Here is a 16719-nt window from a genome sequence, read left to right on the forward strand (position 1 = left end):
CTGACTACTGGAATGAGAGAGGATGGGACAAATCTTCTGTTTATATCTAAAGTAACATATATGTGCTGATGTCAAAATTTCTTTGTGCAGATCAGGAAGAGAAAGTATTGTTAAGGGTATTGAAGGGATGGGTTTGGGAGGGTGTAGGGTTCTTGTGGAATGAAGGTACCAATTGTTGTTGGTTTGAAATAGCTTTAATTTATCAATTAACAGACACAAGGTGTGATGCCTGTATTGTTTATCTATGGTTTAAAATTAGTGTACCACATATGCCAAAAAGCATGAGCAATGTTTTGAAGTCATTTCATAAACCATAAAATGTTCTTTCTCTCTATGTACGTATTAAATAGCAACAGTGCTATTAAAAACAATTATAAATTCCCCAGTTTCTGATCAGAAACGAGGACACTTTTTCAAGTCTATCCTTCATAATGTACAACGGAAATCATAAGTGGAACCCTCTTGTTCTACTTTCAGTCTTAATTGTATTAAAGAGCGACAGTTATTTGAACAACACTTTTCTGTTATCAAAGGTTCAATTGGTACTCTTATAATGAGGTATACATTTAAATATGTCAATTGTTTGGAATTCTATGATCAATGATTCAGTTGGACTTTGCTCTTCCTTTTGGTTTTGTAAACATTTATGTGCCATGAGTATAAACAAATGCTTTCTAAAATATTTCGAAATAATGAATGATCATTTATGAAATTCATTTAAAGCTGCACTCTCACAGATTGAACATATTGAAAACACTTTTATTTTTTGTCTCCGAACAAGCCAATTTATGCGAAAATGCAAGTAAACCAGTCATATAAGACTGATGATAAAAATAAGATTGCAGATTTTATAATTAAGTTCAAAAATGCTTGTTTCATGCATTTTTCTTAAACAGTTCGTAACGCTTTTAGTCATAAAACATAAATTTTCGAATGATAATATGAAAAAATCTGCAATCTGATCTTTTGTCAGCAGTCACTGGTTTGCAGATATTTATGCAAAATTTTGCTCATTTAAAGACAAAAAAAAATTTTTTCTACAAGTATGTTGTATCTTTTCCGAGGTTCTGTTCACAGGCACACATAAATTTCATGTATTTCTAGGCTGGTTCATTTGTCTGGTCACACCTTACCAACTTGATGGAGAGTTCTGACCCAGAGAACAAGCCCATCCAGCGGTTGCTAGGTGATGCGGTACTTGACCGAGAGTTTGACCTTGACAAGATGAAGTTTTCCCGTAACTACGAGGGATCCATGTTCAGTGAGAAATTCAACACTGGAGTCAAGGTAAAAATAGTTGTAAAAATGTTAAGGTTATGTAATAATTAAATGCTAAGATAAAATTGAGTAGAGTTCATTAATACTTGTTATAAAATACAATTAATACAATTGTCATATGAATGACTTATATTTTTCTTACAGTCTTACAGTCAAGTAAATCAAGTGTCTGTGCAACCCTCTATAGTACTGTGTCACTCATTTACTCACTTCCAGTCAATTAAAACAGATGCAATTTGATTTAACCATTTTACCTTGTTCTTCTTTTTGATTGATATTGCAAAAGTAATCTGGTTATGTATTTGAATATTACACATATCTTTCTTTATATTTTACCAGTGATTGAAGACTATTAAGTTTAAGCTATAATTATGACCAATTACTATTTTCTAGACTGACGGTAACCTGATCTGGTCAGGTCGCTCATTCATCCCGAGGTCGGCATCACTCAACCTGACAGTGAACATGTTTGGCGAGTCTATGAACCTTCTGGAGGTTGGGGGTCGTGTGGAGGGGCTCGAGACGCTTCTGGAGTCATACTTTGGACCGGTTGGGTACTACAATGATGACAATAAGGGCAGCAATGAAATCCCAGATGCTGATCCCAAACATGCCAGGCTCAGTGCTAAGAAGTTTAAAGAGATCAAGAGTCAGGTACCAAACCTTTCTGTAATAATTTTGAGTCATGATGATTAAAATGTTTTTGTTCTTTGAATTATCTGCTGTACTTTCAGGTGTTATGATGATGTCATCTACATTTAATGAATCAAAACATCATTGATTGAAATACATGATTTAACTAAACTCATAAAGTTACATTTAATTCCAACTGTTTCATTTTACATATTATTGTCAAGATACCTGTTGTCTATAGTCCTTTCATGTTTCCAGGCACGGTCAACACGAGATCAGCTGAGAGGAGCCCTTTACATGAGGATGTTTGGTAATGAACTCTCCTACAACATGTTCGGAGCAAGCAACGGTGTCCTGGATGACGTCTCCGGATCTGACATGTTTGACTTCCTCCAGAAACTGCGGAACAACAAACCTCAATCCTTCTCCCTCACAAAGAACATCATGTTTGTTGACAGCACGTACACGGTACCCACTGTGGTTGGTCTACCGCTGAAACTGGCTGTAAACGGCACGGCCAGTGTGGCACTCAATGTTGGAGGTCAGGTGGACATGAAGAACCCATTGTCCAAGGTTGTCATTGATGGCAACTTCGAACCAAGGTATGGTTCTATTACCAAAGCGACTGATGTTAATGCAATCTTCACGTACGCAAAAGGAAACATTCATCGATTAGAAAAACAAAAATCTGTTTACATTATGTAAAGACGAATGTCAGAGATCAGGAATTATCCCTGTTTATCCATTCATTGTTTAAACTTTCAGTGGTTCAGTAAATGTAGACTCCACGATGGGTGTTGATGCCGTGGTAACGAGTGGCGGTATCAAGATGGTTTCAACCCTTTACACAAACTCTTGGGCCAAGGGCAGGATTGAACTTGACGGTGGAAATGTGCTTGACATGGCCTTTGATATCACAAAGGAGAAAAGTGAAATTGTTGATATCAAGTAAGTTAAAACAATAAATTAAGCCATCATTCAACCACATTGATTATGACCTCCAAATAAGTATTTAACAACAGTGATGAAAAGGCATACTTCCAGTATAATCATAACATAAGAGAAAATACTTCATATATTATGTATCATTGACTCAAAAAAGGCATGAATTAGGATACTGATATTAAACACACACGCTTTTCCATATCTAGGAGTGCATTCTACATGGTGTACAATGATGTTGAGAGGGAACAGAGTCTAATCTCTGACAACAAACATGAGAAATCTTACTGCACGGGAGACAGACTCGAGAGAGCAACTGGTGAGTAGACCCTAGAGAAAGTCAGATTGAGTTATACCATATCATGATTTTCTGGCCTGCTAAAAAAAGCAAAGGCTTGGAAAAAACTGTTGACAAATTAAACAAAGTCAAGATTGGTGCCAAAATTACATGTATGTAGTATGAAACTTAATTTTTTAAATTTTATTTTGTTCAATCATAGCCAAATCCGATTTAAGTCAAATGCAGTGATGCAACAATGCAGGGTTTGCAAGGTTATAATATAGTAAAACCATATTATACTGGTATTCAGCTCTGTATCAGTAATTTGGCACCCAAAAGGATGGGCCCTACTGTACCCACAGAGTGGACCTGGGCAAGATGCGTGGCCTCTCTTCCACCTTATTGTTTGATTGCAGGCATGCAGCTGTGTATAAGCATGTTAGGGCCCAACACAACAGGCCAGTCTGAGGCCCCACTTTTCCCACTGAGTGGACCCACCCACCTGGGCCTCTCTCTCACCAAGCTTGACCTGCCCAATGGATACAAGTTTGAGGCCAGGTACATCAAGGTGAGCAATAGGTCTCTTCATTCCGTTTTAAAGCATCAATAAAGACCTAATAATGTTTGATGCCATTTCATGTTGTAAAAGTTAGTTGCCAAAGATTAAAGTTTAGAAACGAGTTATAATTCCCTTCAACAAGTGTTTTTCTCCTGAACAAAAGCGGTTGCGGTAATATCATATATCCCCTTCTGCAGACTCCTGTTTTGACCCTGTTCCGACTGATGTCAGACACCCCTGGGTCCCTGCACGACAGGGCGACTGGGCTTGATGTGAAATTGAACAAGGATGACAAGTCACTGGTTGCTAGTCTTGTCTCACCATGGAAAAAAGCTGTACTTAATGGTATGGTTTATATTCTCTACAAGAATTGTATGGGGACTTTTAAAGTAGTTGAACCAGTTGGTGGTGTGATTATTGTACTGTTTTATTTTATTTATCAGTTATGAATACGAAAGATTAAGGTGTGCAAAGATTACATATGTATGTCCATTATTTTTTTTTTATTATATAAAGTTATATTTTTATGATATGACTAATTATATAGTGACATATGCTACTGCAGTTGCATATTTGTTGATGTTTTGTTCCAACATGTTAAATGTACTAGATTTGTCTATCAGTTGACTTACATACTTGTCTTGACTTTAGGCCAACTGCTGGATACCTCCCAGGTAAAGGGCATCACAGGCGACATCAACGTGGATGACGGAGACCGCATGTACAACCTGGATGCCAAGGTGAACATTGACAACTCCAAGGACTCAGTGACCTATATCCCCACTTTAACCCTGGAGGTCCCAGACTGGAAGAATGTCAAGGTTGGCGGAAAGGTGGCATACAAAACTGGCGAGTCACTAGAGTCAAACCTCGTTATCACTGGGGCTACAGATGAACCGATTCATTTTGCAGGTAAAAGATGGTTTAAGAATTATTTACAATACTTTAATCTCTCAAGTATTTATTGTTAAAGTCTGTGTTGTCATTTGAGATCAATTTAGGCTTGCTTACCCTTTATTTAGCTCTGAATGTGTTATCTTCCAGCCAATGCCATGAACACCCTCACCAAGAAGGGCATTTTGGCCAGTCTCAATCACGAGAAGGGAGAAGGATACGTATTTGAGGCAATGACGAATGTCAAAATAGAAGAGAAGAAGCAGCGATCTCGCCACACTTACACGCCCCGTCTGTACGTTCGTACACCTGAGAAGGAACTTGTTGAACTCACAGCTGACATGCTGTACATCAGGGGCAAGAGTCTGAAAATAAAGTCCCTGCTAGACAAACTTACCAAGATCCCATTTACCTTCACCTGTGAGTATTATTGTAATATCAGCTAGTTTTGTTGATGAACATTTAATTTACCTGTAACAAAGAGGAAAAGAGTCAACACATTTCGATGTTTTCAGTATTGTTTTTATGCATGGCAACAACCTTACTGACTTACTTACCCTAACAATGACAATATGCTTTTGTATTGCTTAATCCCTGACTGTGGCTTATCATTTTCCCTCCTTACTTTCAGTGGACTATGGCCAGTCAGAATACACGGCTAAAAAGCGCACCAAGTACACTATGAGAGCCTCTCTTGAGGGTCCGAAACTGAAGAACAAACTGATGGTATTGGTTGACAATCGAGCCCAGAAGAACATCTTTTCCAAGTTTCGGCTTGACTATGACATCAACCGGCGCTGGAAGGACACGATCACTGGCTCCAACAGGATTAAGCTGAACCTGTACAAGACCAAGCAGGCGGCCAAGATTACAGGGTAGGGACTTGTAGTTGTTAAGTCACAATTTGGTTTTGCTCCCCCACTGAAAGGTGAAGGGGATAAAGTAATGTTAAGCGTGTGTGTGTGTGTTAGTGTGTGCATCGGGCAATCTTGTCCGCAGCATAACTTCTTCAAAGAAAAGTCTTTTGAGGTATTGACTTCAAGCTTTATATACAGGTAGATCTCATTGAGAAAATGTGCAGTGCACAGGAACCATTACTCTGGGATTATTTTTTAATTATTGCCCTTTGTTAATTTTTATACTTATATTTGTTCGGAGTGTGGCTCGAAAAGTCTTTTAAGGTATTTACTTCAAACTTCATATTCAGATAGATCTTATTTAGGAAATTTGCACTCAACAGGAACCATAGCTCAGGGTGAAGATGTTTTTTTCAGTTATTGCCCTTTGTTAACTTTAACCTTTTTTCTTGTCCAGAGAATAACTTGAAAAGTCTTAGAAGTATTGACTTCAAACATCATATTCAGATATATCTCATTTCAGAAAAGTGCAGTTTATATGAACTATAACTCTGGGTGAAATAAAAAAAAATATAAGTTATTTCCCTTTGTTAATTTTCATACATGTTTTTGTCTTCAGCATAAGTTGAATGTTTTTTAGATATTGACCTCAAACTTCATATGCACAAATATATCTCGTTTAGGAGAAGTGCATGGCACAGTAACTATAACTCTGGGTGCAGTTATTGCATTTTTGATATTCATTGGTATCCTTTGTCGAGTAGCAAAGTTGATACTTTTCTTAATTTGGCAGAGTCTGTGACTGCTCTTGTCTTAAGAAAGATACCAGTAAATAAGGATAAAAGTAATTGAGAGTATCTTTTAAAAGGAAATAAACAAGAAAAATCACAGGGTATAATCACAAAATAGATTGCTGAGATCACAGGTTATTATCAGGAAATAGATGGCGAGATCCAAGGATATTATCAGGAAACAGATGGCCAAGATCACAGGGTATTATCAGGAAATAGATGGCCAAGATCACAGGGTATTATCAGGAAATAGATGGCCAAGATCACAGGATTTTATCAGGAAATAGATGGCCAAGATCACAGGGTATTATCAGGAAATAGATGGCCAATATCACAGGGTATTATCAGGAAAATAGATGGCTGAGATCACAGGTTATTATCAGGAAAATAGATGGCTGAGATCACAGGTTATTATCAGGAAATAGATGGCTGAGATCACTGGTTATTATCAGGAAAATAGATGGCTGAGATCACAGGTTATTATCAGGAAAATAGATGGCTGAGATCACAGGTTATTATCAGGAAAATAGATGGCTGAGATCACAGGTTATTATCAGGAAAATAGATGGCTGAGATCACAGGTTATTATCAGGAAATGGATGGCCAAAGCCACAGGGTTTTATCAGGAAATAGATGGCCAAGATCACAGGTTATTATCAGGAAATAGATGGCCAAAATCGGGGGGTATTATTAGGAAATAGACGGCTGAGATCACAGGTTATTATCAGGAAATTGATAGCAGATCACAGAGTATTATCAGGAAATAGATGGCCAAAATAACAGGGTTTTATCAGAAAATAGATGGCTTATCACAGGGTATTATCAGGAAAATAGGTGGCTGAGATCACAGGTTATAATCAGGAAATAGATGGCCAAGATCACAGGGTATTAGCAGGAAATAGATGGCGAGATGCCAGGATATTATCAGGACATATATTGCCAAGATCACAGGGTATTATCAGGAAATAGATGGCCAAGATCACAGGGTATTATCAGGAAATAGATGATCAAGATCACAAGGTATTATCAGGAAAATAGATGGCCAAGATCACAGGATATTATCAGGACATAGATTGCCAAGATCACAGGGTATTATCAGGAAATAGATGGCCAAGATCTCTGGATATTATCAGGAAAATAGGTGGCTGAGATCACAGGTTATTACCAGGAAATAGATGGCCAAGATCACAGGGTGTTATCACAATTGCAGTACATTATACTTTTTGTTCAAACAAAAACTTATGTTACTGCGAACAGGATTTATGATATGTGCATTTTGCCAGCAACTGTTTTGGTGACACTTTGTTTATCTTAGTGTTATTCATGTGAAAGTGTTGAAATGTATTGAATATAAAAATGAATTTGCTGGAGTCCTTTCTATATGAGGTGGCCAAAATACTGTTTTCCAAATAACCTTGTAATTGATATATTTATAATAGGGATGGCAACGAGTACCCGAGTACTCAAGTACGCGATCAATCAACCGAGTACTTGAGTACCAAAACACTACTCGAGTACTCAAAAAAAAAAAAAATTGTTTTTTTATAACATTAACCTAATACGCAATTTACAGACGTAAGTATCAGATCTGGCGCATTTCCAAGATGACAATTTATGGTCCCCCTAATCCCCACTGAGTACACAATTGACCCTAATAAATTAATTGACAGTTGTTGCGAGAGTTGCAAACTGTCAATTAAGGGCCCTAATTAGCAAATAGCACTGATGTCATTTTATAACTATGGTACAATGTGTATATAAAAATATAATCTTGTTCTTTCAGTGACCTTAACTTTGTGGGCAGTAATGACTATGACTCGTCATTGTCTGTGATCTACTCAAAAAAGAAGTACACGATGAACCTGGATGCCTCGCTCAAGTATGGGGAAAATATCAAAGACAAGAAGACTAAGGACCGTGTTGACTTCACCCTGGCAACCATTAACAAGGAATCCGGAAAGGAAGAGCTTGTTAACTACACAGCCTCATTTAAACTCCCATCTAAGGTGACTTATTTTAAGAAAATTTGATGACATTTTATGATTCTAGTTTTATTAGTCTCCTTCAACTTTTCTGTTGAGTAGTAAATGCAAGACATGGAAGGAAATCCTAATGAGGTATTCTAATTTGCATAAAAAATAAGTTAAGGAGATACATAACGAAACAAACTATTGGTTTAAAATGCATGGGAAATATTTCCAGGGTGTGAATGTGAAGGTGACAGGCGGTCATATCCAGGGCGACAGAAAGGTCGAGAGCGATGTGAAGATTCAGTATCACCCAGACAGAATTGTTGGTTTTGGACTGCGATACCACAACAAAACCAACCTCTACCACTTATATTCTGGCAGTCTGACCATCAGCCTTCCCGAAGACCGTCAGATGTCATTCGCTGGAGAGTTTGGACGGGAGACAGAAAACAAATATGTGAACAACGTGGAGTTCGAGATAATCAAAGGACGGAAAACAAAAATTGAAACCGCTCTGAAGATAGCCACTCACTCCATGTATGAGGTTGAAGTTGGACTGAGTCTGCCTGACCTTGAGCCGGTGCGGGTGATTGGGGCGTATAACATGGTAGAGAATGGCTATACAGGGGAGGCCTCTTACAAGAAAGGTGGCAAGGTGTACAGGATCTTCGGGGAGGTTTTGTATGAACTAGGTAAAACTGGAAAAGTAATGCTGGACTTCACTGTACCATCAAGGAGAGTGATGATCATCACAGCCATGTCATCTAAAGGCACAGAAAAGCATGGAATGTTGGATGTCCAGTGGAATGCTGATGTTAATATGGAGGAAAGGTTCCTGACCAATATCACCTATGATATCAAGAGCATGGATGATTTTGAAATCAGCACAACTCTATACTATCCTACACGGACAGTAGATTTCTCCATGAAACACAACACTGCCGATAGATACATAACAAACGTTGAATTATCCTGGAGCCCAGAAGAGAAATTCAAATTCTTCATTATTTTCAGAGATGACCTGTACAATGGAGCAGGTAGAACTGAACTTGATGTAGGTTTTGAGAGTCCGTTTAAACGCTACGAGGATTTAAGTCTCTCGGTGTCCATAATCAGCGGAGAAAAACAGCTCCAGTCGAAGAGCAGTCTAACTTGGGCACGGAAGAAGAAGATCCTCGTCTCCACTACAGTAAAGCTGCCTGTTACAGCAAACAGTGTAGATATGGTTGGAACAATCTTAACACCATTTGATGACTACGAGACCTTGGCCATAACCTTCAAACATCGTCTGCAAGACCAGCTTCAGACAAGCGCTCTGCTCCAATGGGGCAAAAACAGGTTCTCGGTCAGTACAGATGGCCAGTTCACTGCAAACAGTCTCACCCGGTCCTTCAATGGAACATTTGCGCTGCATACTCCATTTGAGCCTCTAAGGGTGCTGGTGATTAAAGGTGCACACAATGACAACTATAAGGACTTCAAGGCGTCTATGACAATGGAGAAACAGGTAGCCTCTCACACTGATGAATTTGATGTAGAGCTGTCATTCACCTTGAACACTGGTGTCCCTGGTCTACAGACCATCACTATGCTTAACAACAGAGGCTTATTGCGAGTTACAACTCCTAACGATAAAATTGATGCAGACTGGGAACTGCGCCAACAGCCAGATATGTTTAAAGCTTTGTTAGATATCAGACCAATGAGAGGTAATAGATTTAAAATTGAGTTCGGTGAAAATCACTCTCTTATGCCTACAGAGAACAATATTAATGCCAAGTTTGAACTTTTGATTCCTATGGAAGAGCTCCGTGAACTAAGCATTACTTTTGACCACCAGAACAAGCCAGGCTCTATAAATACTCGGGCATCTGTTATAAAGGATAACTTAGAGATCATGACGGCAAATGTGAACTTACTTGCGTCCCTTACCATCTTCGATCTAAATACACTGATTACCAGTAGATACTCTGAAGACATTGTGTTCAAATTATCTTCTATACACAGTATTATGCCATACAGGGGTAACTTTGAGTTGAGCTGGGGAAATACACCATGGAAGATCACAGCTGCCAGTGAACTGTTCTACAACCAGTTTGGGAATCATGAAGCTACATTCTCACTGAACACACCAGTGCCTCACGCTAATGTTATCACCGTATTTTCTAAACGACAGCGAAATGGTCTTAATTGGGAAACAAGTACTAAAGTAAGCTTCAATGAACAGAGTATTCAATGTCACATCTTATACAGATTTGACCATGTTAAGTTCACTCAGATTAACCTGAGATCAACTTTCCCTCAGTTCCCTGGTGTTACCACAGCATTAAGGTTGGAAGGCACTAAGACAAACTTCAATGGAGATGCCAACTTTGAAATGGTACCATATGTTGGCAAGATAAATACAGACTTTAAATGGTCATATTATCAAGGATCAAGAATATTTGGAGAATTTAATCTGAATACAGTTTACCCTCAGTATCCGTACTTGAAGGCAAGCTTTGATAGTAATCCTCTGGGTGTGTCCCGTGTATCCAAGTTCAGTTTAGAATACCTGCCCACACAAGTTGTTACCATGGATTTGGACTACAGGTACACATCAGCTGAGACGATTGAGGGAACTCTGAAGATTACAAGTCCATACACAAATAATAAGGAGGTCGTAGCTGGTTTTACTCACAATGGTAACTTGAAAAATTTCCACACTATAGCCAAGATAAGTTCAGAACATTTCCCTGGACCGGCATCTACCGAGGCACGATTTGCTCTCACCAATGGAGTTAAATCCACGTTCAAGATGGACAGTTACTGGCGAGGCTATGAGAAGGTTAGGTGGAACCTGATCCACGAGAATACAGACACTGGCTACCACACTGTAGCTGAATATGAGACAAACGATAAGAGCATTTCCTATGAAAATCTACTCAAAGTAAAAAAGAATGACCTAGATTGGCAAATTACATTTCTAACTCCATTCGCAAACATTACACGAACTCACATTAAGTTGGAACATCAAGGAGAGTTCCCAAATACACAAACACATGCTGAGGTGGCCTATAATGAAAACATGATTACCTCAGACTTTGATCTCACTCACAATGATGAAAAGTCCATTGCTAAAGCTGTTGTCACCACTCCCTTCGAGAGGTATGAGAATATCCATACAACCATCAGCAAAACTGGCTCTCTGTCCGACTTCACAGCCACTGCAGAGTGTAATTACAGTCTGAGATGGCACGGCACACTCCAACACAAGTTTCATCCCAATGAAGTCCACACTTCAGCCTTGTTGAGAATCCCATACCTGCCTGATGATGTCTCACTTGCTGTTAACTACACAGGAAAACTCACTGACTTTAGAGCCAATCTTGACTACGTTCTCAATCCCAACTACCGAACGATTGGCGAAGCAAGATTCTTGTACAACCTTCCAGATCTTCATGCATCGGCTAAGACTACAACAATGATTGATAATGACGTGAGAGTTAATGAGATAGCACTTAAACATCACCAAAATGTTGATAGGCTTGAAAGTATGGATATTTCTTCTCAACTTCTTGCACAAATGAGAGATAAGCGTGTCAATATTAATTTTAATTTTGACCATACACTAAACGGAAAAGATAGAAACGTTAAAATCAATACGATTGTTGAACTTCCTCACCCAGATTTTGCTTACAGCAGATTGCATTACTCTTCGAAGGAGGAAACGCTTGATACCATCAGTACCAAAGATTTAGAGCTTTCTTTTGAAACACCCCTTCTAGAGAAATACATAGCCTCTCAACTGACAACAATGAACACAAGTCCTTTAACCGTTGATGTAACAACTACTCATACATACGGTGATCAAATATTTATGGAACAACAGCATCTTGAGGAGGGCAAGATTTCCTATACTTACACAACACCTTTTGAAGGGTATGAGAAGAACAGCCTAGAGATCCTTTATGAACCAATCAGCTTCAACGCTACAGTGACAAGCTCTGCTTTCACATATCCATTGAAGATTTCTGGAATAGTTTCAAGCACTGTAGATCATGCATCTCTTTCTGCACTTGACTTTAATAGCAAGATTTCTTATGATACAATGGAATTGTTTGGTTTGATGTTTGTGTTGAGGCCAGATATGACATCAGGTCGCTTGGCCTTTATTGTTGACGAAGACTTTACACTTCACTGGTACACTTGGAAAGGGAAAATGTCTACAGAAAGCAAAGTTTTGAGCCTCAAGTCATTGAACTTTGAGGAGCTCAGCTTGACAAGACACACAGGTGAGACACTGACATTTACTGAGAATTTCAAACTGAAATCTATCAAAGACTTTGAAATATCTCAAAAATTGGAAAGCACATTTACAGTAATTCCTAACATGGAGATGCATGTGAAGAATGAGAAAGTAGATGGGGAATATAAGCCATTGGTTAGATTCTATTCTGAGCACAGTAACCCATCCACTGAGATTGAGCTGAATGGTGCCCTGAGCTGGGAATTAAAGGATATGGAAAATGTCAAAGCATTTGGAGGAGTAGGTTTGAAAACAACATTTAATGAGCTCACCAACTTCAACATCAAACTTGGCCATGAGCATGGCATTGCTCCATTTAAGATAGGAGAGATTGCCCTGATAGAATACAATGACAAGAAATACTTTGACCTTGAGACAGAATTTGGGGCTTTAAACAAGTTCTCTGGTTTAATAGCTTTCCATGCTCCCAGAGAAATGGAGTTCAGTTTCAGTGGTGTAAATGAGGGAGAAAGTGTTAATGGCAACCTTCAACTGAACTGGGACAAGACAGATGCAGACAGTGTGTTTGGAATGCAGTTTGACTTTGATAACACGGCTACTAGTTCTACAAGAAAGAAGGACTTGAGCGTTCGTGTGACTAGACTAGGCCGTATTATGAGCTTCTCGACAAGCCAGGAGAGTTCCCGAGGGCGAATGGCCCACAGTGGGAAGGTTTACTGGGATGAGGGGAAGAACCAGGGAGCTGGGTACAGCACAGCATACACCTGGATGAACGTGCAGGGTGTGGAGACGCACAGTACTGACCTCTCAGTATTTGTGCCAACAAGAAATGTAGAGATCACTGGACAGTACATACAGAAGGGTGAGCACAACTAAATGTTCTTTCGTAATGTAAGGATGAGTAAATATCTTATCAGCTTGTGGTAATAAATGACACAGGGCATTTTCCCACTCTTATTTATCAGGCAGAAGGGATTCCGTATTGTTACAATTTTCACTTCCTGTAGATGAATTATACTTAAAAAGATCACAAACTCTTGAACAATGTTGATGATGGCTAAATTAGACTTGTCCTATACAAGTTAGTTAAGAATATCTTACTGGGTTTAAAGTTGATGCCATTAACCAAACAGGCTCTAAGATCCTGACAATCGGCACTGTTCACTGGGATGCAGACAAGGACCGACAGAAGGCTGTGGAGGTAAAACTGGAGGTGGCTCCCACTGAAATCAGGAAGATGGCTCTGCTCGGGATCCGTCTGCCCAGCATGGACAAGGTAATATTGCCTTGGATTTAATTGAGTTGTTTCATAATTGATACTCATTAAACTCGATAATATCCATATATTGTCAGTATAAAATAAGAGTCCAGGTATATTCAAAATATGTATATTATGATTAATTCTGCTTCAGGAGCTAACCCTGACTACTGAGCTGTCTGTGAATGACGGGCCACGTCTGCTGGAGGGAGAGACCAAGTTTACATACTCTCCAGACCTGAACAAGGCCGTCCTACTTAAATACATCATACAGGATGACAGTAAACAGTGGACAGAGTTTAGGTAATCATTTATCTTTAAAATTGATGAACCATATTCTGAAGAATTATAGATGAACTGGTGCAAATTTGTTAAACTGATGAGATTGGAAATCTTAAATCTGGTTAATTAGAATTTATTTTAAGTCCATTTCTGTTAACATGTACTATAATATATTACTTGGTTTGCAACAGCGGCTATAACATTATCATTCTTTAAATCTTTTTAGACATAGTGATCTTCCATCTTGATAATCAACTGTTTAATGGCATTGAGCATATGATCATTGATTTTGTAAATTGGCTTCGTTTTGTGAGGTTCATTTTTTGTGATTGCTTGGTTTTGGCCAATGTAGCGATTTTTTAAATTCGTAACACCATTATTTAATCATGTGAGAGCAATGGTTAAAAGACTACCCATGGTATTTGTTGCGTTTTAAATTTGAACCATAATCAATTCTGGAAAAAATTGCAAAAATGAAACCTTGACATTTATACAATCTATTGTAGTTTTTCATGCCAGTTTGTAACATCACTCTTTGTGGTATTCTCAGTGCTGGGTGGAGTGTGGACCATGCTGACACACAGACGCACATTGAGATGATGGCAAACATGACAGGGAAGGGGTACAACCGTGAGGGCAATGTGATGCTCTCCTATGGGGAGGAGAAGAACAAGGTCACATCACTCACTCTGCATGGTGACCTTGACCTCCAGCAGAAACAAGTCAATGTCAAGGTTTGTTATATACAAATAATTTTAAAATGCTAAAATAACTGTCAAACAAACTTTTGAAGCATGTTTATAAGTCATCGAAAGACTTAAATTTACATATGATATGGTTGGTTATAAAATATTGGTCTGAAAGTCGTTGCTTGTCATACTGCAGATTTATGTTAATGCCCATTTTTTATTAAGGTACTAACATTGTCTCTGTGAACTTAATGTAAAAAAAACATTTCAGCTAAGCTCCCATAAGGAATCAGTAAGCCTCAGAGGAGCAGTTACTAGCCAGTCCCCTTACTTGGTTACCATGGAAACAAGCCGCAACAATGAGCCACGCTGGAAGACGGACATCTCTCTGGACACTGATATCAGGACACTTGAGGCTACCATGACATATGGTCAGTTGTGGAAATATATTTCTACTATAAATAATTTATTATATCATCTCTTTGATGAATGTGGTATTGCAAAAGATGCTGGCAGGTGTTATATGATTTTAATGTAGAAACAAGGACGCTTGCTTAATGTTTGGCCAACATTTTTAACTTCCAATCAAGTTGCAGAGGTCAGTGGGTATGTGAGATGTATGGTATTCCCTTTGCTTAGTATGTGGTTAAGTTATCTGACTTGTAAGGAGGGCTTCTAGAGGTTGATCCATTGACTTGAAAAATACAAGGCTGTGAATATAGTATTACAGAACACATGCAATCTGGTATTTGTTTAATTTATTTATGCATTCACAGATGACATGAGTGGTAAGGTGATCACCAAGGCTTTGATGCTTAACGACACTGCAGTCCTGTCCGAGACAAACACCAAGGGTAGTTATGACACCACACAGGAGGGACGACTGTACGCACAACTGAGTGAGCGGGTCCTACATGGACACCTCAAGTGGAGGCCAGAGGTCATCAGTGAAGTCACTGTAAGTACTTTATAGATACTGAACATTAAAAGGTGGGAAGGGGAGGGGCTAACTATAACTTATCAGGCAGTTTTCATCCAAATGTTTGCTTCTAAAAGATAGACAGGCCTTATTTGGTTTTCTGTCTGTAAATAATAACTTAAGGGACTGTAATTGTAATTTTCTTGAGGGCACATGTTGAACAACCTCATGACAGTTGACCTTTAAGTCAATGTATTATATGTACATGTGTCACATATTTCATTTCAGACTTATGGAGCCAAGGTTCTACAGCAGACTGTCTCAGAGCTAAGCCCAGTGGTGGAGTCCAGTCTACAGGAGCTAGGAACTGTCCTACAGCAGAAGCACAAGGCTATCAGTGCCAGTCTGGAGGCAGAATTATCTCCCCTTGGAGACTCTTACGAGTTGGAGGTGAAATCGGTGCAGCGGGAGGTGCGCCAGATGCGTAGGGAACTCAAGAGGATGTACAAACAGAATGAGCTCTACCTGCAGGACCTTGAGGTCGTATATGATGAGTTCGTCAAGAACATGATGTGAGTAGAAAATAAGATAGTGTCCTGCTCTTTTTAATCCATTATCATAGATTTAATTGTTTTTGAAATGTGGATTAACAAAATAGAAAAACTTCAAATGAGAACAAAATGGGCTAGTGCATTTGCTTTATATATCACTATGTCAATTGATGTTACATTCAAAGTTCAGCTACAACTTGTTATATATTCTTTGAGGAGATTTATATGGTTTACTTATGTTAAGCTTATGTCTTTAACTTACATTATTTAAATGACTTACTTATCCCAAATCTCAGGGCAAACTATGCCATAGCCATTGCCCGTATGGAGTCCATGTACGAGCGGGTCCAGGAAACATTAAGGGAGATCTCCAACAAGATTGAACAGTACCCATTCCAGGAGAAATATAATGCACTTGTGAAATCTATCTCCGATGGCATCAAGGTTTGTCTTGTGTAATATTTTAATGTGTTTGTGTGTTTCGTATGAGGCTTTTTTTGGTTGTGTAGTGAATTTAGCTTGTTATATATTGGATAGGAATGGCGAGTCAAGATGTTTATCGATCAA

General features: G+C 38.8%; 1 protein-coding gene across 1 annotated transcript in view; it reads left to right on the top strand.

The window, feature by feature from the left end:
• The window catches only part of LOC128213357 (uncharacterized), a 45611-nt gene that overhangs the window by 10391 nt on the left and 18501 nt on the right, over positions 1-16719 (top strand). The window contains exons 12-30 of the mRNA XM_052918973.1: positions 1105-1287; positions 1672-1932; positions 2170-2513; positions 2677-2859; positions 3063-3172; positions 3550-3701; positions 3890-4037; positions 4344-4604; positions 4737-5006; positions 5218-5461; positions 8018-8240; positions 8437-13315; positions 13587-13729; positions 13866-14014; positions 14544-14727; positions 14954-15113; positions 15459-15640; positions 15890-16173; positions 16449-16596. Of these exons, the coding sequence (XP_052774933.1) occupies positions 1105-1287; positions 1672-1932; positions 2170-2513; positions 2677-2859; positions 3063-3172; positions 3550-3701; positions 3890-4037; positions 4344-4604; positions 4737-5006; positions 5218-5461; positions 8018-8240; positions 8437-13315; positions 13587-13729; positions 13866-14014; positions 14544-14727; positions 14954-15113; positions 15459-15640; positions 15890-16173; positions 16449-16596 (8508 nt within the window). The remainder of the gene's footprint in view (positions 1-1104; positions 1288-1671; positions 1933-2169; positions 2514-2676; positions 2860-3062; positions 3173-3549; positions 3702-3889; positions 4038-4343; positions 4605-4736; positions 5007-5217; positions 5462-8017; positions 8241-8436; positions 13316-13586; positions 13730-13865; positions 14015-14543; positions 14728-14953; positions 15114-15458; positions 15641-15889; positions 16174-16448; positions 16597-16719) is intronic.

The sequence above is a fragment of the Mya arenaria genome, chromosome 13 (genome assembly GCF_026914265.1).
Source record: "Mya arenaria isolate MELC-2E11 chromosome 13, ASM2691426v1".
Taxonomy (NCBI): Eukaryota; Metazoa; Mollusca; class Bivalvia; order Myida; family Myidae; genus Mya; species Mya arenaria.